Here is a 21,803-nt window from a genome sequence, read left to right on the forward strand (position 1 = left end):
GGCAGTGAAGTGCTGGAAAATGGGAGCTATTTCTGGAAATCTCATCCTGGCTCTCCAGTGACCTTCCCCACCCCACTCCCCAAAAGTCTTCAGAACTCCCACCCTACCTAGCACAGGCAATTCAGTTTTTCATTTCTGGCTGCTCTTAGCCGCTCCTAGCCCAACACATCATTCCTGTGGCTTTTCTTAGAACTCCCTCTAGCTGGTTTCTTTGTGACCTGGGGCCTTGGCAGAAGGGAGCCCCACACGGGGTTAAGGGTGCTAGAAGGCAGATGTGATTAACCCTGGTGGCAAGACTGACAGGAATAACAGGAAAGGCTGAAGGAACTAGGGCCTCCAGAGGGAAGCTTTGTCCAATCCTAAGGAGGCTGTGGAGTTAGGGGGCCTGGGGTCTAGCTCCAAGGCCATCGAATAACTTGCTTTATGATCTGGGCCTCAGTTTCCTCATCTATAAAATGGGGTTGGGTTAGGTGCTTTCTGAGGTTCCACTGCGGCTGACATCACCTTCAAATGCCCCTCCTAGATCTCACCTGCTGCAGATACCCACCCCCACTCCCCCTGCCCTTCTTAGGACTTCTGAATGGTCAGTTTGGGCCTACAGCCCTCATGGGGTTGAGAAGGAAAAGAAAGAAGCAAAAGATCAACTGCTTTTGGCGGCAGAAGGGTGCTTTGGGAAGAGTTAGCAGAATTTCCCCACAGAGTTTAAATGAAGAAACTAAACCAAGACCTTTTCTCTTCAGATACAGTGAATTTTATTGTATGTTGCAAAATCAGCATTCACCTTTTCAGTGTACAAAAAGGACACTAGCTCTTTAAGAAAACATCAGGAAAGCTGAAGACTAGGCAGCCTTTCAATTGTAACATTTTGGCAAACTTGAAAGCTTTTGTAAACTCCAACTCCATGGCTCAAAATCGGTTTTCTCCACAGTACAATATTACAAAGTAGAAACACAGTATCAATAAGTTAGATCATACGGAATCACCTAGAACTGGTTTATATTAACCCAAATAGCACAGATTTCCTTAGCTTCATAATCCCTTAAAAGAAAACAAAACAAAAGGTAAAAAGGCAGGTCTGACTACCATGGCTTGTGATAGTCTGAAAGAGAAATGAAGCAAGTTCATTGAAGGCTAATTGGGTCTCACAGTTTTGAATTCATTAAATATTTCTCTGTTTTATATTCCAATTCTCTAAGTTCCAGAATATACGTGTAAATGTAGATGACAACTCTCTGTATACAATTCTGTCTGCAAAAATATCCTCCGAGCAGATGGATGAAGACTACGATCTCTTCCTATCCGTCCCCCCCCAACAGCAAATCTAAATCCCAAAGCCTGCTCAAGTGGGCGGGAGGATTCGAATGCTGGTTCTGAAGTGACCCAGGCAGTCTCCAGAAGCAGGGAAGGGGAGAAGGGTGCAGGCACACTCAGGTCAGCCTGTTTGCAGCCCAAATGATACCAGCTCTTTGGAAGCTGTGGTTGGAAACAAGGCCCACAGCAGGCAACTGTCTGGGCACCCACCTGTCTTTACAACTTATTTTGGCAGCAACCTCCCAAATGCCCATGGCTGGACACACCCTGACCCTGGCTGGGTACCTGAACAATCTTTCTCAAAGCCCGGGTTGTGCCCTTTGGACACCCTATCCTAAACCCCAATACAGGTGTAATCCTTTAGTACAATGCCCACCTAGCCCCGCCAAGGTTCTTCTTTATGGGATGAACTTGGACACCACTGGTGCTACCAGTCAGACCTTTCCAAAGAAAATATTAAGTTACCCGTACCACTCTGGATCAGGGTGTGCTCACAACGTGGGGGCATGAAATTTCTAAACAAGGCCCTTCAACACCACCATGCCTATGTGGGAAGTTCCCTCACACGTCAGTGAATTCTACTCATTTGGGCTAAGAAATTAGTCTAAAGTCATCAAAGCAGAGCCACCTGCCATGGAGCCGACTTCCATGCAAGCCCATCTGGGGAAAAGGGCCCCCTTCTCCAACGTCATGGGTAACTAACTCTGCCTCCATGGGGCACTGTGGCTTGCCACTGGTTCTGGCAGACTGTTTTCTAGCTTATTAGCTAGGATATTGGTAGGTAAGGGCAGGAGCCTGTTCTAGGGACAGGTGTCAGCTCAGGGATGCTGGACACTCAAGCATCTTCCTCCTTCCAATCATATGCAGGCCAAATCTCAACAGTGAAGTCTGGTTCTGTGAAAAGGTTCTGTCTTTAGATGCTCAGGGAGCCAGAGGGCTAGACACAGAAATGTGTTACAGTTTTGACTGCATACAACCTGAAGGGTATGCTCCTGCTAATGCAGATTTCCTATCTGAGGAAGCCAGAGAATCTTAATGAATCCCAATAGGCGGGGTCAACAAACTAACCAAGCAGCCATCCCCAGCAAAGGGCGGTCCCACTGTAGGCTAGCCAGGAATCAGGCAGACCCGAGGACATGGGAAGGGTGAGAGAGCTGCTTCTCAGGTGGCCATCTGGCACAATGCCAGTCTGGGAGGGAGGGGAATTGGGGGAACTGAGCTGGACATGAAGGAAAAGGAGGGGCTATTTCCAGGCAACAGACTCCCCTAGAGAAGGAACTTTCTAGTGCAAAGAAACCCTCACCAAGCAGGTGAAAGACTGGAAGGAGGAATACTTTGGGGTAGTCAAAGAAAGGGAGAGGGAAGGGATTAAGGAGGTAAGCCCAGAGACTTAAGGTGGGGGCCCTGCCCCCAGGGCTGAGCTCACAGGGGTTCCCTGAAGACCTGTACGGCAGGGCTCAGAGTCTGGAACAAGGATCTAGGGAGATGGACAATGCTATCGATCTCGGCCAGATCTCTTTCTGTTCCAAGAGCTGAGGGCCTGCTGCTTCTTTGGAAGGGGTCAAAACCAAAGGCCCCAACTCTAAATATACCTCCAGCTGCTTGCATTTCTTCTTTTTTTTTTTACAGGGCATCACCAAAATAATAATAACAATAACAATAATAATAATAATAATAATAATAATAATGCCTCTATCGATTTAGTAATACTGCAATTAGAACAAAGGAAAGGGATCCAGACCATTGGCCCAAAAGGGAGGAGAGGCACGGATTTAGAAAAGATGCATTTTCTCTCATACAAAAATAGACCATCGTCTCATTAGCAAGGAATAAAATTGGCCATCTTCATATAAAACTAGAAAAGTTGGACAAACATCTCAGAGTCCTCTGGAACAGTGGAGACAGCTCGCAATGCAGGCTGAAGACAGGTGCCGGTCACCAAAGGAGAGGCATTTCAGGGACTGGTCTCCCAGGGCTCAGGGCCGGCAGGAGCATTTTCCAATAGTAAACATGAAGCTGAGCTCTGGGCCTGGGCCCTCTGAGAAGCCACGCAGTGAGATGTCTGGAGAGATGCCTGCTCCCCCATGGGGGCTCAGGAGCTGATCCTGTGCAAGGTGCCCAGACAGCTTGCATATAAGTAAGATGCTCTTTAGGCTGGTGACTGGGCCCCAAGAGTTCGCCCCCCCAGTGGCACCCCCACTTCCTGGGAGGGGGGAGCAGAAGAAGAACCAGAGGACCATAAGCAGCCCAACCAGGGGCTGACAACCTGGTGCTCACTCAAATCTATGGAAACCAAGTATTTCCCCTGCATGTTTTCCCCTGGAAGTTAATGAGTGAGTTTTCCTTTTATTTATCTACTTTTTGTTAAATAGATGCATTTTCTTTTGCTTTAAACTTTCCCCTGTTCCCCACACACACCAAGAGGGTGAAGCTTGAATTGCCTCTGGCCCGGTAGGAGCCAGTTCAGCATGGTGGCTGCTCCGGAACCACGGCCAGCCAGAAGTCCGCCCCAGGCCCCAATGCTCCCCAGTGCACAGGTCACTGCCAAGGCTGGAGCTGCCGCTGGTCATACTCTGCTATCAGTTTCTTGATGTGAGCCAGTTTGTTGTGCAGATATTCACAACGGTACTTTTCTTGGCTGTAGTTAGTATTAGTCTGAAAGAGATTAGGGAGAGAATATGAAGAGCATTTTAGTGACAGTCCCAGAGGGAATTCCATGGCCAAAGAGTAGTCTGGGTCTGGGACCAGGGAGGACAACAGATCTGGACAAACCCTCTACCTTCTCTGGGCCTCAGATCCTCTTCGTAAAATAGGGAGTTGGCTTAGATGGCCTCTGAAGGCCCCTTCTGGCTCAGGGATTATTATTCTAAGTTACAGTCGTCTCTAAAACAGATGATTGATAATGATGATGATAACAAGAGCTAGCATTTATAGAGAATGTCAAAGGTTTGTGAAGCCCTTTACATGTGTTATCTCATTTCATTCTGTGAAGTAGGTGCCATTATTATCCCCACTTTATAAATGAGGAAACGAGGCTCAGAAGCGTTAAAGGAGCTGCCCAGGGTTGCAAAGGCACTAAGTGTCGGGGCTAAGAACTGAACTGAGGTTTTGTTTTCTTGACACCAAGTCTAGCATGACCCTCCACTGTACCAGCTAGGACAGTATGGACGCTCCCTACCCCATTAGATTAGGCTGTTGAGAGGAAAGGGTCCTGCACACAGTAGCTACCCAATGTTGATAAATGAAAGGGCTGTAGGAAAATGCTTTTTGTGACTTACATGTAGAATCAATATCATTTTGTTTGCCTTCTCAAGGCGTGAGGGAAGGAGAGAATTGTAACTGAACATTTTTAAAATGAATGTGGGACAGCTAGATGGCACAGTGGATAGAGCACCAGCCCTGGAGTCAGGAGTACCTGAGTTCAAATCCAGCCTCAGACACTTAACACTTACTAGCTGTGTGACCCTGGGCAAGTCACTTAACCCCAATTGCCTCACTAAAAATAAATAATAAATAAATGTTAACAATGAATAAATAATGTATTTATTAAAATAAATAGGAAGCCCTAAGGTCCTATGAGAAGGGAGATTTGTGACCTCCGAGGTCCATCTGTGAGCTGTGCTCTAAGGGCCCCTCTAAATCAGAGAGTGGAAAAGGGCTCAGAGGAGGTCCTGACATGAGTCCCCTCTATACACCTGACGAGGTGTGTCAGTGGGATCCAGCTGGTGACAGGACTCCCTCCTTCTGAGGCACAAATACATCCTTTTCTCCTCCTTTTGTCAGGGCAGACAGTAGCATTCTTTATGGTAGAAGAGGAACACAATGGCCAAGGCCACAGCCACCACCTCACCAGCTGAGCCCTACAACCTGCACTGGGCATTCCCCATCCACCAGACTCTTTGTCTTTCCCATCTGCTCCCATCATCAAGGTCTATCTCTCTTACCTTCTTAAAGGGCAGTGGGGAAGGGAAGGTGGGGACTGCAAGAAGAGATCCTGCTTCACTTTTCCTTCATTTTCCTGCTGTTCCCTGACAAGTCTGGGTCTTTACATAGAACAGACCTTTGGGCAGCAGAGGGAGCTCTTTTTACCAAAGATAACCTGGCTTCCTCAGAAAATCATGGTAAGGGAAAAAACACCTCAGGGGATTGTTGTTTGGGATTTACCAAAACACTGCAAAATTGCATCTTTGAAATATGTACATTCTGGAGAAAGTTTTTAAAAAACCTAAGAGTTTGGTGAATTGTTAAAATTGGAGGACCGGATGATTCCAGAGTTATTCAGTAGGAACAGAGCCCAAATGAGAGCTGCTTTGGGCCCCCGCATAGCCAATGATCTCTTAGAGATCAGTGTCTAAAAGGGTTTGAGGGAGCGGGGCAGAGGGAAGAAGTGGATATAAGGAACAGCCTCAAAATATCACAATATGGCAGCATGTGTGTGCATATGTATTATGGGGAAATCAATAAAATGACAATTTACCTTTCTAGGACGCCTTACAGAGAGTGTCATGCAGTGGAAAGACTGGCAGTCAGACCACCTAGATTAGATTCTCAGCTGTGCCACTTAATAGCTGTGTAACCTTGAGTAAAAAACTTCCCCTCTCTGAGCCTCAGTTTCTCTATCTGTAAAATGGAGATAATTCTATTTGTACTATCTAACAGGGGTGATATTATTAAAATCTTTATAACATTAACATGTCATATACATCTAAGTGACCGTTATTAGGGAGAAGTGATACTGATACAGAGAACCTAGGGCAGGGTGCTTAACCTTTTTTGTGTCACAGACATTCTTCAAAAGGAGAAAAATTAAAATGCAGTAGATTATAAAGAAAACCAACTATATTGAAGGCTAGCTATTAAACTATTTAGAAAACCAGTTCATGGACTTAAGCCAGGTTAAGAGCCTCCTGTATTGGGGGGGGGGGGTGGTGAGGTAAATAAGTCTGTGTGGGAAGGGCTATAGATGTGTGTGTAGTGAGGGAAGTCAAAGAGTAGCCAGCAGAAGGCAGGGGGAAGGGATGCTCACTGTACCTTCTGACGCAGAAGGTATCTACAACCTCTTGCTTCTGAGGGTATATCAACAAGCAAAATACTGTGGGCTGTAAATCACTGCTTAGCATTCTGTTACCAAGGTGATTTCATTCACACTCACTTAAAAGGGATTACAGACTTTCACAATAATCCCAAGAGGAAGGCAAGAAAGGGGCGATTATTCCCATTTTATAGATGGTGAAACTGAAGTGCAGAAAAAAGATCAAGGTCATATAGCTAGGAAACAGCAGCCATGGGACCTGAACATCCACCCTAAGACCTCCATAAAGCTCTCTCCGATCTCTTCCTCCCCGGAAGGTATGTAGCACTTTGAACCTACGTTCTGTGCTGATGTTCAGGTCTGTATTGAGATTATCTACTTCTGTAACCGCCTCATCTCTTCCCTCTTATCACCACTGCACCAAGAACGCCAAGAACAAGGGCAGGATGTGCTACATCTCAGGCCAAGGTAGGGTACAAAGTACTGGGCTGCACTTACTGTGGAAGCCCGGGTCAGGAAGGAGCCTTAACCTCTCTGCATGTCAGTTTCCTCATCTGTAAAATGAGGGCTAATAATCAGATGACCTGTATAGGAGAGCCCTGGGGCAGAGGGCCAGCCAGATTGCCATCTTTGGGGTGCCCCATCTCTGGATGTACTAAAAGCACATGCAAAGGAGGAAGCACTGCTGAGGAGAATATAAAGGGGTTTTACTCACCTTTTTGATTTTCCAATATTCTTGTAAAATCTGACCACGGGTCGTCTGCAGGGAGAAAAAAATCCCAAAAGAAGTGAGTCCCTGCTGCAGCTACATGATGGTGCCCCTCAGCCCTCTGTCCACAATCGTGAAGCCTAATGACCTTAGTCAGGAACCAGGGACAGAAACGGAATCCCACAGGTTGGCCCCTGGTTTCCACTTTTAAGTGTGCCCTATGTGCACTTGACTGAAGAAAAGACCAATCACATAAAGTCAAACCAAGGAGCGCCCCTACCACCCACCAAAAGGGGGGGGGCGGGGGGAAGGAATTTCAAGGAGGAAAAGTGAAAGGCAACTGGAGAAAGAGGAGAGGCAAAAGCAGGGGGAGCTTACACTGCTACTCACAAGTCCATCAACAGATGGACATCTGGCCAGAAAGTCAGCGTGTATTGGTTGGGAAAGAAAAATGAATTTTACTATATTCCTTCTTCATGTCCAGCATTTCTTGTCCTCACGTCTTTGCTTACATCATTCCCAATACCTAAAGCGGCCAAGTCTTTTCCATATCTGCCTGCTAATGTTATCTATCAGGCCCCAAATCAGATGACAAACCCACTCCATGCTCTCACTCCCACTCCCACTGTACCATAAGCATCTTGACGGCACTGTCTTATTCATTTTTGGTCTCTACTCAGTGCCAACAATGGAGCCTTGCACATAACCGGTATTTATTGGACATATGAAGTCACTAGGGCCCCTGGATGTGTAGTTCAAGTTTCTATGGGTAATAAATGTTAGCATAGCTGGCATTTCCATAGATTGAATGACTTAAACAGGGCTTGTGGTTCATACAAAGGAGCCAGGTTCAGGCACACTTGGCATGCATTAAAGCTTCCAATCAAGGTAATTAATGCTGGGCAAGAAGTCTAAACAGAAACACTACTGGACAATTTTTGCTAATTGTTCTTCTCTCAGGAACATCAGTAGAGTTTAGTCAACTGAGCTGTGGGGCCTCTGGCCTTCTCAAATTTCCCAGCACCTACTGTTAATAAGCCAATTCTCCAAATGTTTAAATGATCCAAATTAAATGGACGTAGTAGTAGCAAATACACAGTGAACAAATCTGGAACTGGGACAGTCAGTGATACCTCATATTCTTCTGAACCTTGGGAAAGCTGTTTGAGCTCTGCATCCAGCTGTGTAAACCGTCGAGTTATTCTCTCTATCCGCGCATGCAAATCTCGGTACTCATTATATTCAGCATTAAAATCATTCTTATAACTTTGACGTTGTTCCGAGGAGGAAATGGCGGCGTATTTTCTGAGAAACACAGACAGGAGGAGGTTAGCACAGGCTACATTAGCTAGAGGCAGGCAGAGTTCCAGGGATAGGAGTAGCTCCTGCTTCAATGGGAGTAGTATCAGCTAGTGAGGGATCTCTAGATCCCTGGAACACTCAGATACTATTTCTTTTTGTTTTTGTGGGGCAATGAGGGTCAATTGACTTGCCCAGGGTCACCCAGCTAGTAAGTGTCTGAGGCCAGATTTGAACGCATGTCCTCCTAAATCTAGGGCCAGTGTTTATCTACTGTGCCACTTAGCTGTCCCCTCAGATGCCATTTCAATAAGATTATCGATTCCCATTTCTGTGAGTTAGGGAAGATGTATCAGCATTATGGTTCAGAGAGGGAGAAACAAGTTAAGAAAGGGAATGTGGTTTGCCTAATATGACATGGCAAGAAAATGGCAGAGCTGAGACCTGACCCAAGGCTTCTGACTTCAAATCAGACGTTCAAATGTTCTTTCTACACCCCACCCCACCCCCCACCTCAACTCATTCTCTCTCTCTCTCTCTCTCTCTCTCTCTCTCTCTCTCTCTCTCTCTCTCTCTCTCTCTCCTCTCTCCTCTCTCTCTCCCCCCCTCTCTCTCCCCTCTCTCTCCCTCCCTCTCTCTCTCCTCTCTCTCTCTCTCCTCTCTCTCTCTCTCTCTCTCTCTCTCTCTCTCTCTCTCTCTCTCTCTCTCTCTCTCTCTCTCCTGTGGCTCTAAATATCCAATTAACCTCATACAGTCAATTTCCTACTTTAAATAGGAGACAAATGCAGAACAGGTTGAACTGCCTGAAATTCATGCACATACACATTTTATGACATTTCCTTCTTCAAAAACTTGCCAATTCTATTGGGAATAGATAGAATTTTATATTATGCTCTCTCCCGCTATGCATGACTACAACATATGTATCCGAACAAGCAGAAATAGGAGAAAACGTGACATCTTAAGTTTCTTATGCCATTATTTCATTGGGGAATTTTTTTTTAAACCAAATTTGGTCTTGGGGCGAATAAACAAACTGCTTTGTGACAAGAAGTCCACACAAGTGTGACCTAGCTTACATAACCAGATGGACAATCTGCATGTCTTAGGCTGTAATCACTCTCACAGTCTCAGATCTGAAAATAACAAAGGGAGCTACTCACAATAGATAGTCCGGCATCTCCGAAGTTGATGTTGGAACGCTGGAATTATTGCACGTTCCATTTAAACCTACAATGAATGAGAATATTTCATGAAGACAAAACCCTACAAAGCACCGTCAGAGCAATACCTTCAGAAACATATCTGCAAGAACCATTAACATACAGAAACCTATGAAGGAGCCTTTTTAGATTTTGTGACTTGTAAAATGTATAGGGGTAAGCTCTAGGACTGGGGCACTTGAAACAAAGACCAGGCCAAAGGTCACTGAATTAACAGATATAGAAATTATTTGATTCCACACTCACCCAACGTAGAATCCTAATAACTAGAATGTCATAACTAGAAGGGTGCTCAGAACACAGTTGGGAGAGCAGAGATTGTCAGAGCTGGGGGCTTACAGATGATCTAATTCAACTTCTTCAACTTTGGAAAGGAGAAAACAGACCAAGAGTCAAGTGAAGCTAACAACCATTTGTTAAGCTCCTTCTAGGAGCCAGGCACTGTGTTAAGTGCTAGGGACCCAAAATACAAGCAACTATGTAAAAACAAAGGTAAATTGGAGATAATCTCAGAAGCCAGGCACTGAAATGAAGTAGTATGAGGAAAAGCTTCTTGCAGAAGCAAAGTGAAGTGACCTGCAATCAACACAACAGAAACCACTCCTATTTTTTCACTGGTTGGAATATTGCTAGATGCCTATAGTAGTGTTGGTTTTGCTTTGTTTTGTTTTGTTTTTAAAAGAAGTCCATTCTTGGTGAATTACAAAACAAATTAATAGACTCCAGATGGGCAAAGAGGATAATCTGTGACTGCCCCAGATGAAAAGTCATAGTCACAGTTCAAACAAAGATTGCTGAATGATGTTTCATCCTATTTCTGGATGTCATTTTTTCAGTGTTCAGGTGAAAGGCCACTCTTATTACCCATAGAAACTTGAACTACACATCCAGAATTGAAATACAAAGTCCCTGCTAGAGTTCACAGCTGCCTTTAAAAGATATCAGTGAGTGAATTCTAACCATGCACAGAAACTCTTTCTTTCCTCATTGATGCCTCACAGATGTCACCTTGTTCCTGCTTCCCCCAGAAGCAGCCAGATGATCCTGTTCTGTCATCTGGAGAACCAGTGAAGTGCAAGATGAGTCCACAATGGACTGAAGGCACGTTAGCAGGAAAGGCAACATAAAGAAAGTCTATTTAACTCCAGCACAGACACTCACATAGGTACAAGGACATAACACCTGTATTAATGCTGAAAGGGACCTTGTAGGTCATAATAATTTATATTTATGTAGTGCTTCAGGTTTGAAAAGCATTTAATATACATTCTCTCATTTGATTCCGATAACAATTTGCCCAGGGACACAAAGCTTGTGTCACTCAGGTAAGGAACTGAATGAAGCTCTTCCTTATTCTAGGTCTGGCGCTCTTTTCACTAGACTGCACTCTCAAACCTACAGAAAGCCAACCTTTTCTTGAACCTCTCCAGTGATAGGAGACTCACTCTCCCCACAAAGCAGGCCACAGGCTCCATATTTAGAGATCTTTATTGTTTTTTGTTTTTGTTTTTTCCGAGGCAATGGGGGTTAAGTGACTTGCCCAGGGTCACACAGCTAGTAAGGGTCAAGTGTCTGAGGCCGGATTTGAACTCAGGTCCTCCTGAATCCAGGGCCAGTGCTTTATCCACTGCGCCACCTAGCTGCCCCTAGAGATCTTTATTGTTAGGACACTTCTCCATAGTCAGTTGAAATGTGTTTCTCTGTCATTTCCTCCCATTAAGTCTAGCATTGTCTTCTGGGACCATATAGAAACAACTCTCTTCCAACTTCTCTGTGCCAATTCCTCAGAGCTGATAAGAACCACAATGCTCCTTTTCTCCTCCAGCTTTCTCTTCTTTAGGATCAATATCCCCAGTGGTCCCTTCAACCAATCCTGGTGTGGCAGATATGTCACAAGCATGGGTCTCTCCTGCTGTTGATCCCTTTTGGACTAACTCTAGTTTGTCAAAGTACTTTCTAAAACATGGTCCCAGAACTGAATAGTATATTCCAGCTACGGTGTAAGCAGGGCAGAATACAGCAGAATAATCACCTAATCTGTTACAGACATGGATGGCTCTATTAATGCAGCCTAAGAATGTCTGAAACGGGGCATCTAGATGGTACAGTGGATAGAGCACCGGCCCTGGAGTCAGGAGAACTCCAGGTCAAATCCGGCCTCAGACACTTGCTAGCTGTGTGACCCTGGGCAAGTCACTTAACCCCAATTGCCTCACAAAAAAAAAAAAAAAAAAAAAAAAAAAGAATGTCTGAAGGGTCACATTATTGACTCATGCTGACCTTGCATTTCATCAGTCAAAAAACATTTATTAAGCAGGCCAGGCACTGTGTTAAAGCACTGGGGATACAAACAGAGACAAAGACAGTCCCTGACCTCAAGGAGCAAACAATCTGATGGGACAAATGAACAAATATGTGCAAACAGGCTATTCACAGGATAAATAGGCAATATTTAGGTGTGGGGTGGCTCAATGAGGGTTAAGTGACTTGCCCAGGGTCACACAGCTAGTGTCAAGTGTCTGAGGCCACATTTGAACTCAGGTCCTCCTGAATCCAGGCCCGGTGCTTTATCCACTGCACCACCTAGCTGCCCCCTAAATAGGGAATAATTAAGAGACAGAAGGTACTAGAATTACAGGGCTTTAGGAAAGGCTTCCTGTAGATGAAGGAATTTTAGTTGGAACTTAAAGGAAGCCAGGGAGGTCAACCAACAGTTGGAAATGAGGAAGGAGGACATTCCAAGGCATGGGAGACAGAGAAAATGCCCACTAGGGGCAGCTAGGTGGTGCAGTGGATAAAGCACCGGCTCTGGATTCAGGAGTACTGAGTTCAAATCCGACCTCAGACACTTGACATTTACTAGCTGTGTGACCCTGGGCAAGTCACTTAACCCCTACAGCCCCGCCAACCCCCCCCCCAAAAAAAAAGAGAAAATGCCCACAGAGGAGAGATGGAGTATCTTGTTTATGGAATAGCAAAAATATGGGAGTGAATAAAGAGTAAGAAGACAGGAAAGGAAGGAGAGGGGTTGGTTATGAAGGGCTTTGTACGTCAAAGGATTTTGTATTTGATCCTGAAGGCAATAGGGAATTGGGGGTAGGGGTGAGGGAAGTGACATAGTCAGACCTGTCCTTCATGAAAATAACTTTGGGCTGAATGGAGAATAGACAAGAGTGGGGAGAGATACGAGGCAGGCAGACCCACTTGCAGGTTACTGCAATGATCCAGGCTTGAGGTGATGAGGCCCTGTACTAGAGGGGTGGCAGTGTCAGAGGAGAGAAGGGGCAATATTGGAAAGATGGTACAAAGGTAAAATTGGCAGGCCCTGGCAACAGATTGGAAATGGGGGGAGGTGAGGGACCATGAGCAGCTGAGGCAGGCTAGGTAGATTGGAGAATCATCAGCAAAAAGATGATAATTAAATGTATGGGAAATGATGAGACCACCAAGTGAAGTAGTATAGAGGGAGAAGAGAAGAGGACCCAGGACAGAGCCCTAAGGGACATCTATGGTTAGAGAGCATGATCTAAGGGAGGAAATAAATAACGACAACACAAACAATGACAATGACACCACCACACTGTGCTAAGTGCTTTATAATTATTATCTCCTTTGTTCTTCACAACAACCCTGGGAGGTAGGTGCTGCTATTATCTCCATTTTACAGATGAGGAAACTGAGTCATGGAGAGGTTAACTCAGGCCTTCCTGACTCTGGCAGTTAGGTGGCTGAGCTTGGAATCGGGAAGACTCCTCTTCCTGAGTTCAAATCTGGCCTCAGACACTTCCTAGCTGTGTGACCCTGGGCAAGTCACCTAGCCCTGTTTGCCTCAGTTTCCTCATCTGTCAAATGAGCTGGAGAAGGAAATGGCAAACCTGTCTTATCTCTGCCAAGAAAACCCCAAACTGGGTCACACAAGGAGTTGGACATGACTGAACAACAACTTCCTGACACTCCAGAGCTTTATCCACTGTGCCACTTTGCTACCTCTGTTTTAGCAAAGAAGACAGAAGGAGCGGTCAGAGAGGCAGGCAGAGAACCAGGAGATCTCAGTGTCCTGAAAAACCTAGAGAGGAGAGAGTATCAAGGAAGAGAGAGTGATCCACTGTGTCAGAGGCTGCAAAGGCCAACGACAATGAGGACTGAGAAAACATCACTGGGTTTGGCAACTAAGAGATCACTGGTAACTCTGGAGAGAGCAGTCTTGGTAGAATGATAAAGTCAGAAGTCAGGCTGTAAGGGGTTAAGAAGAGAGTGAGAGAAGGGCAATGGAGGCACACATCGCAGATGGCCTTTTCCAGGGGTTTAGCCACAAAAGGTCTAAGAGATAGAGGAAGATAGTTCTGTGCTTAAGCACAAGGGATGGAAGGATCAAAGTGAGGGTTTTCTGAGGATGGAGCTGACATGGGCATGTTTGTAGGCTGTGGGAAATGAGCCACAAGAGAGGGAAAGATGAAAATAAGGGATAGAGTAGGGATGACAGATGAAGATTATTTGTTGGAGACAGGAAGGAATGGGATCCCCTTGAGCAGGTAGAAGGGTTAGCCTTGGTAAGGAGTAAGGCACATTGTGAGATGGATGGGAGAAGGGGTGATAGAAGGTACCTGAGTGAGATGAGATGAAGAAAAGGGGAGAGGAGGGAGCTCATAGGTGAATAGACTCAATTTTTTTCTGTAAAATATGAGATGAGGTTCTCTACTGAGAAGGTAAGGGAGAGGAGCCATGGGAGGCGTGAGAAGCAATGACAAGAGGCACCGTGGAGAGGGGGAGAGTAAGCTGATATGGTGAAGGCCCAGCTGAAGTATAACATAAAACTGTAGCAGACCCAGTTAGAACAGCTGTGTCATTTTCTCCTTCTACATCCAGTAGCATATGTGTAGAGTGTATGGTGGGAGTGAGCCAAGGCTGAGGCTTGGATGGCACAATCAGTGACATGGGGGGAGAAGAGAACAGTGTGGAGTTAGAGAGCTGGCGGGGGTGGGGGGTGGGGTGTCAAGGCACTGGAGGTCACAGTGTGGCTGAAGAGTAAGGTCTGGTAAGGGAAGGCAGAGAGAAAGGTGGGAAGCCAATAGATTATGATCAGATAAGGGGATTTCAGAGTTCTTCAACATGGAAGTGGTGCACTTGTGAGTGATGGCAAGGACAAAGGTATGACCATGTTTGTGTGTGTGGGTGGGGTGGAGGAGTAAGTCCATTGGAAGTAAGTGGAAGAAGTGAGTGATCAGGATGTTGGATAGAGAGTCTAGATGTATGCTGAAGTCCCTTAGTACAAGGGAAGGACCTGAGGAGTAGAAAAAAATTGTGAGCCAGGTAATAAACCCATTGAAGAAGAAAGGGGAGTAACATAGAAGTCTGTAGACAACAGCTACCAGGATTTTAATTGGATGGGGGAGTATAATTTTATTTGTTAGTTCCTCTTTCTAAAGTTGTTTTGTCTGTGTTCTTTCACAACCCGACTAATGCAAAGAAGTTTTGCATGACTGCACATGTATGACTTATATATTTAATTGCTTGATTTCTTAAGGAGGAAGAAAATTTGGAACACAAAGCTTTAAAAATCAATACGAAGAATTAGCTCAAAGACCTTAAACTCATCAGAGTTGGCTCATGGAGGGAATAACATTCATACCCAGTTGAGAGAAGAAATCTATTTAACCCTACAGGAAAGTATGAGGGGAAGAGGATAAGGACGGAAGGGTGAAAAAAAAGGGAGTGCAGAGTAGGGGAGGGGACAGTCAGAAGTAAAACACTTTTGAGGAGGAATAGTTTAAAAGAAGATAGAAAATAGAGTAAATATCATGGGAAGGGAATAGGATGGAGGGAAATAGTTATGATGATTGAATATAATGGCAAAACATATGGTACCTACTTTGCTGGGCTAATATGAAGAAAATTCTTTGTCAAGTTTAAGGTACTTTATTTAGGTTATGATGAACAGGATACTATCAGAAAAACCTGGAAAGACCTACATGAACTGAAGCAGAGTGAAATGTACTGTATACAAAATAACAGCAATAGTATAAGATGATCTGCTGGGAAGCATGTGGTTATTTTCAGCAAGGCAATGGTCCAATATAACCCTGAAGGACTTATGAAAATGGCAACCCATCTACAGAGAAAGAAGTGATAGTATCTGAAAATAGATGCAAACACATTTTTTTTCTTTCTTTTTTTTTTTCCTTTGGTGAGGCAATTGGGGTTGGGTGGCTTGCCCAGGGTCATGCAGCTGGTGGGTGTTGGGTGTCTGGGGCCGGATTTGGGCTTGGGTGCTCCTGGTTCCAGGGCCAGTGCTCTGTCCACTGCGCCACCTAGCTGCCCCTGGAAACACATTTAAAAAAAAATTTTTTTTTCCTCTTTGACAATTCCTCAGTCTGAAGTTTTGGGAGTTTTTTGACTGTTTTCTCTCACAACCTAGCTAATGTGGGAATGTTTTCCATGACTACTCATGTATAACTTATTTTGAAATGCTTGAGTTCTAGTGGGTGGGGGGTGGGAATGGAGGAGGAAGAGAAGTTGGAACACAATTTTTTAAAAAAATTGATGTTAAAATTTGTTTTTACATATATTTTGGGGAAAAAAATTCTATTCAATAAAAAAAATCAACGTGAAAAAAAAATCAATATGAGGGGCAGCTAGGTGGCACAGTGGATAGAGCACTGGCCCTGGAGTCAGTTAAATCATTAGATGGTGGATAATGAAAAATATGGACTGGGAAGGAAAAGAGATCACGGAGTGATGGAGACAGGAGGAAAAATTGGAAGTGGCAATGGGGAGCCAGGTGTATTTCAACTCTCTCACCCTTACCAGTGAGCAGAGGGGAATGAGTGCAGGTACAGTCAGCGCTGTGACAGGGTGGGCAGGGAGGCTGTTTCACTGGGGTGGGGGTTGGGGGGCTGGGGAAAAGCAGGTTTCAGGAAAAGCTTGAAGTTAAAGGAGTAGGAGAAGAAAAAAGGAACAGGTATTCCAGAAGGCACACTAGAAGAGACAGGTAGCATTTGGTTCAAACTTTGGGATGAGAGGGTTGAAGGGGATAGGAGTAAGAAATCAGAGGACAGGGAATGAGATTTGGAGGAAGGCTTCTAGAGGTTAGACTCATTAGGATGTTTTCACATGAATGAGGACACAAACACTGCCATATCCCTGACTGTGTACTCATGGAATTTATTTTTTGAACCCGACTGATATCTCATCTTATAGGAATTAGCCCATTAGTACAGACTACGCATCACTACTTCTAAACTAAAGCACAATAACGACAGAGTCCTAGGTTTCTATGACAACCATGGGTCTGTCACTTGGTTTCACAATTAGTGCAGCAAAGACACTTTGCTTTGTAATTTGTGATGGTGAAGAAAAGCATCAATTTGTCAGAAAAATCTAATGCTTCTTTCTCTTCCTATGGCTACAAAGCTTCGCCATTCTGTCACACAAGCTCACACACCAACTCTTAGAGATTACAAATTCTCTTAATTTGGCATGATAATGTAGATGATAACTGACATTTACACGCATTGTTATAGACACATAACATACCATTTACCTGGGGCAGTGAGAGTGTGGGCACCCCTGGAAGGCAACCCTAGACAAGAAGGGAATAGCTACTCTGATTTGTTCTGCAATGTAGAGAAATATACTTCCCTTACATAAACTAGAGAGGTAAAGGGCTAAATCAGAAGACATTTCATAAGAACACAGGATTTAGAGTTAGAAGGGATCTCAGTGATAGATAACCTTATCCACTTACTTCATTTTATAGGGCGGGATCCAAAGTGAGGAAGACACTTGCCTGTGATTAAACATTTTACATAGGGGGGCAGCTAGGTGGCACAGTGGATAGAGCACCAGCCCTGGAGTCAGGAGTACCTGAGTTCAAATCTGGCCTCAGACATTTAACACTTACTAGCTGTGTGACCCTGGGCAAGTCACTTAACCCCAATTGTCTCACTAAAACAAACAAACAAAACAAACAAAAAAATTACATAAGGAACAGAGACACAGGGTCACACCCAGTGTTCTGTGCTTACACCAGTGCTCTAGAATGCTTTTCGCAAAGGAGGTGACAGCATTTTACTTAGATGTGAATGGCACCAGTCTTGGAGCAGAGCACCAGTTTTAGCATCATAGGGTTATAGACTTATTAGAACTGGGGCCATAGAGATCAACTAGTTCAATGCACATTTTTACAGATGAAACAATGCAGGCACACAAAACCTTGTGCAAGTAGGATCACCTTGTAGTGATCCTAGTGAATTAATTTCAGAGCTGGGACTAGAACCAAAGTCTCCCAACTCTCCCAGGGATCTTACTTCTACAGTGTTTGCCAGGAGAGTCTTACCTCAAAAACTTTTCTACCACACATTCTATCAACTGGAGATTCACTTGGGCAAGTAAGTTCTTCTTTTGAGATGCTAGTATTTTCTGAAAAGGTTAAGTCTTCCTACATGTGTCTGTGCCAAGGGAATGGACATATTGCTGTATCTTTGGGAAGGGGAAGTTGATTCAATCAACAAATATTTATTAAGTACTGATTATATGCCAAGCCCTGAGCTGATGCCAAGATAAGAGCAAGCAAGGAATGGTCTCCGGAAGCTTCCATGTAAATATGTAAGTAAATATAGAAACCTATGCAAAGGAAATACAAGGTAAGCGGAGAAGAAACTGCACAGGGTAAGCAGGGAAGGTCAGGAAAGGCCTTCTTTGGTATGTGGCCCTGGAGCTAAGCCCAGAGGGAGCTGGGGGATTTTAAGAGGACCAAGGGGATTCCAGGCTAGAAAGGGGCTGGGGGGGGGTGCGGGGAGAGGAGAGAAATTGTGTACAAAGACAGAGAGAGCAGGGGTAAAATGTCAGAGGTGAAGAGTAGCAAGCAGGCCAATGTGGCTGGACCCCAGAATGACAGGGTCTGGAAAGATATGCTGGAGTCTAGTGGAACAAACTGTGAAAAGGGGAAAGGAAGAGAAGTGGCAGGTGCTACATCAGCACAGTTCAGCCTCTGGCTGCCAGAGCTCCTCTCCCCAGTTGCTGCTCCTCCTCCACTCTTCCAAAATTTAGCAGCTTCTTTGGACTCTCCAATGTTTGGACCCTTAAGAACCCATTTCCTTCACAGATTCAGAGTATCTCAGAGCTTAAAGGGAATCAAATTCAGTACATAACTGAGCAAGTATCTCTCTACAACATCCTTGACAAGCTGTCCAGTGATGTGACTGTGCCATCTCCTACAGGCTGCCCATCCCACTTTCAGGTAGCTCTGAAAGGTCAAGGTTTTCCCTTAAGGGGATCTGGAATCTACTCATCTCAACTTTCTTCCACTGCTTCTAATTTAGCTCTCTGGAGGAACAGAAAATTAATAAGGTCTCTCCCACCCGGTCCTTGAAGACAGTAATTATGTAATACACAATATATGTACGTGTGCATGTGTGTATATATGTATGCAAGCATGTATCTTTTCTTCAAGCTAAACATCCCTGCTAAACATTGTGTCCTGCCCTTGCAGAGCCTGCTTTTTTGTCTCACTATCTTGGTTGCCTGTTTCTGGGCTCTAAGAAGCACCTGATACTGCAGACCAGTTCTGACTAGGGTGGAGGGTAGCCAAGCAATTCCCTCCCAGGTTCTGGGTCTAAAATCCCATTAGTTTTCTGAAGGACCACATGACGCTGGTGACTCACACATTAGGCTTGCGGCCCTGCTGATATCCCCAAACCTTTTTTACATCATTTGTTCCCCAGCCATCATCCTTGGTGCTTTTACAGGTGACTTTCTGGGCCCTAGGGTAAAACTTCCTATCCCTCCTATGACTATTTCTGGTTTACACCATCACACATGTTAGTCTCCCAGTTCAGCCTCCACAATCTGGGGGTGTTTATAAACACAGATGAAACCCTAGTAACAATAGACCGGGCTGCCTTGGGTGAGAGATGTAACAAGTCCTCCATCACTAGTGGTCTTCAAGTGGAGGCTGAACAAACTCTGGCTAGGGGGCAAGATGAAAAAAGGATTCACATTTTAGGGCTGGACTAGATGTTTTCAGGTTCCGAGATGCTGGTTCATTCCATATCTCTTATTTTTCACCAGAAGACAAGTTACTGCCACTCTTCCCATCTTCCCCTGACGTTGGGGGAGAAAAGCCATTCTAATTTGTTCCATGAAGATAACACTTTGGCAATTCTGGTAACAGGATCCTGGGATTTAAAACTAGGAAGAACCTTAGAGAATATCTAATACAAGTCTCATCTTACAAAGCGGGGAGCTGATCCCCAGAAATGTGAAGCAATTTGCCCATGTTCACAAAATGAATATACACCAGAGGCACAATCAAAACCTAGGTCCTTCTTCCAAAAACACACCCAGTGCCCTTTTCTCCTACAGCAGCTGCTCCAGCTTTCAGTTTTAAATCAAATCATCTGGATTACTGAGGAACCCCATCAGGTGCATGTCCTGATGTGGGCTCTCAAAAGAATCTGTACCTGTGGCCAGTATTGGCACAGAAAGCTGGGGGTGGGGTGGGGGTGATGATACGATGTGTCTGCACACGACATGATTATGTTTTACAGCCGCTAAGCTCTTTTTTCAGAAGGAAGGCCATCTCCACTGGTCCTCCTGTCTGCCACCCCAAGGCCAATAGCCTGCCCACTGGACACCTACCTGTGCCTTCCTGCAGAGCCCCACTCATCTTAGTATCGGAGTTCTTCATGAGTTCACAATTCTGCTTCTCTTCTCTATGTTTCTCCTCACTTCGCTTCTCCTTTTCTTTGTGCTTTTTGGATTTCTTCTTGGTTTTCATATGCCATGAGGCACAATTATGTTTGCTGGTCTGGGGACAGTCTGTCAGCAGAGGGAGACTGAGGCGCTCAGAGGCCTCGGCATTCTCACAGTCTCTGCCATTGTGACATAAGTCATTGCTGACATCAGTGAGGGGGTCGTGAGGCCGGGGGAGCTCCAGGCTTGGGAGATGGGAGCTAGAACTGACCGAATTGGCCACCGAAGCTGGGCCGGGAGCAGAAGGGACCTCCTTCCCATTAGAAGAGTTCAGTTTCCCATTGAAAGTGGGCTGAGTTCTTTGGGTACAATGAGATATCCTCGGCTTCTTATTTGCTAGTGGGTCAATGAAATCCAGTGGCTGAGATCGTTTCTGAGAACAAAGAAAGTTTCTTTTTTAAAAAAAACAGAGGAGTTAGTGGAGTAGCAGAGCTTGTAGATAATGCTCCAAAAGGATTCTAACAGGCTCTTATCAGCTCATAAAATGTTATCTCTGGAAAGGACCTGAGGGAGATCTCATCTAGTAGTTCTCAACCTTTGTATTTTTTTTAACTGTCAAAAGATTTTGGGTACTATCCACCATGATAGCAGTTGATATTCATCTGTTGCCTGAGAAAATTCATAATGAGGAAAAGCTACTGTGCCTTTCAATAACATTTTTAAAGAAACTTGCTTTTCAGTAATAATAGCATACATGTGAAAAATAGTAATGTACATACACAAGAGGTTATTTGGTCTGCCAAAGGTATTCCTGTTCATTTATAATACCAAATTATTTAATTAGATGACCCCTTGCTGGTCCTCAGTCTGTAGTCTTCCACCTCATCTAAGGATTAAAAGCAGAAGCCACGCCTTACTTTTAGTCTATTTTGGAGAATCCCTGCTTGCAAGTCTCCACAGAGCCAGGAGGTGGCACTGTGACATAGTGTTGTAAGCTTAGAAAACAGGAGGGACTTAAGGAGGATTCAACAGGTGCTCAGCACAGATGAATCAACTCAAGCTGAAGCAAAACTTACAGAATTTTACTCCATCCTCACTTAACACTGTCACCACTGCCACATAAATGGACTGGTCACTGACTAGGTCTGGAAGCACAGAGGGAAATCCGGTGAGTGTTTTTTTAAAAACACCCTTTCTCCAACTGCCCATCTCTCTTCTGGACATCTCTCTCCCCTCCAGATTCTATCCACAATCTAAATAAAGCCCCAGTGGGTAGGACAGCATCGTGCATTGAAATGCTGTTCAGCACAGCTCAGATGGTGGGGCCAGGCCGAGGCCTTTTCTGATCTGGGTAATGGTTAATGAGCTACTGGTGAAAGGCAGGGTGGAGTACACACACCTGCACTTGTTCATAAAAATCACTGTTCAGAGAAAACACCTTCTTAGCAAATGTTCAGCATGGCAGTTGGGTGAGGGATCACTCACAGACTAGAACACAAGATGGCCCAGAAAGGAAGAGCTAGCTTTGTTCTGTTGT

At 44.8% G+C, this 21,803-nt stretch overlaps 1 protein-coding gene across 1 annotated transcript in view; it reads right to left on the reverse strand.

Annotated features, from left to right (window-relative positions):
- Positions 1 to 728: 728 nt before the first annotated feature.
- Positions 729 to 21,803, reverse strand: part of ELL (elongation factor for RNA polymerase II) — a 150,220-nt gene continuing 129,145 nt past the window's right edge. The window contains exons 8-12 of the mRNA XM_043975915.1: positions 20,213 to 20,699; positions 9,515 to 9,581; positions 8,186 to 8,357; positions 7,059 to 7,103; positions 729 to 3,966 (exon numbers count right to left, since the gene is read on the reverse strand). Coding sequence (XP_043831850.1) covers positions 3,850 to 3,966; positions 7,059 to 7,103; positions 8,186 to 8,357; positions 9,515 to 9,581; positions 20,213 to 20,699 — 888 coding nt within the window. The 3' untranslated portion in view covers positions 729 to 3,849. The remainder of the gene's footprint in view (positions 3,967 to 7,058; positions 7,104 to 8,185; positions 8,358 to 9,514; positions 9,582 to 20,212; positions 20,700 to 21,803) is intronic.

Source organism: Dromiciops gliroides, chromosome 1 (genome assembly GCF_019393635.1).
Source record: "Dromiciops gliroides isolate mDroGli1 chromosome 1, mDroGli1.pri, whole genome shotgun sequence".
In the NCBI taxonomy this organism is placed as follows: domain Eukaryota; kingdom Metazoa; phylum Chordata; class Mammalia; order Microbiotheria; family Microbiotheriidae; genus Dromiciops; species Dromiciops gliroides.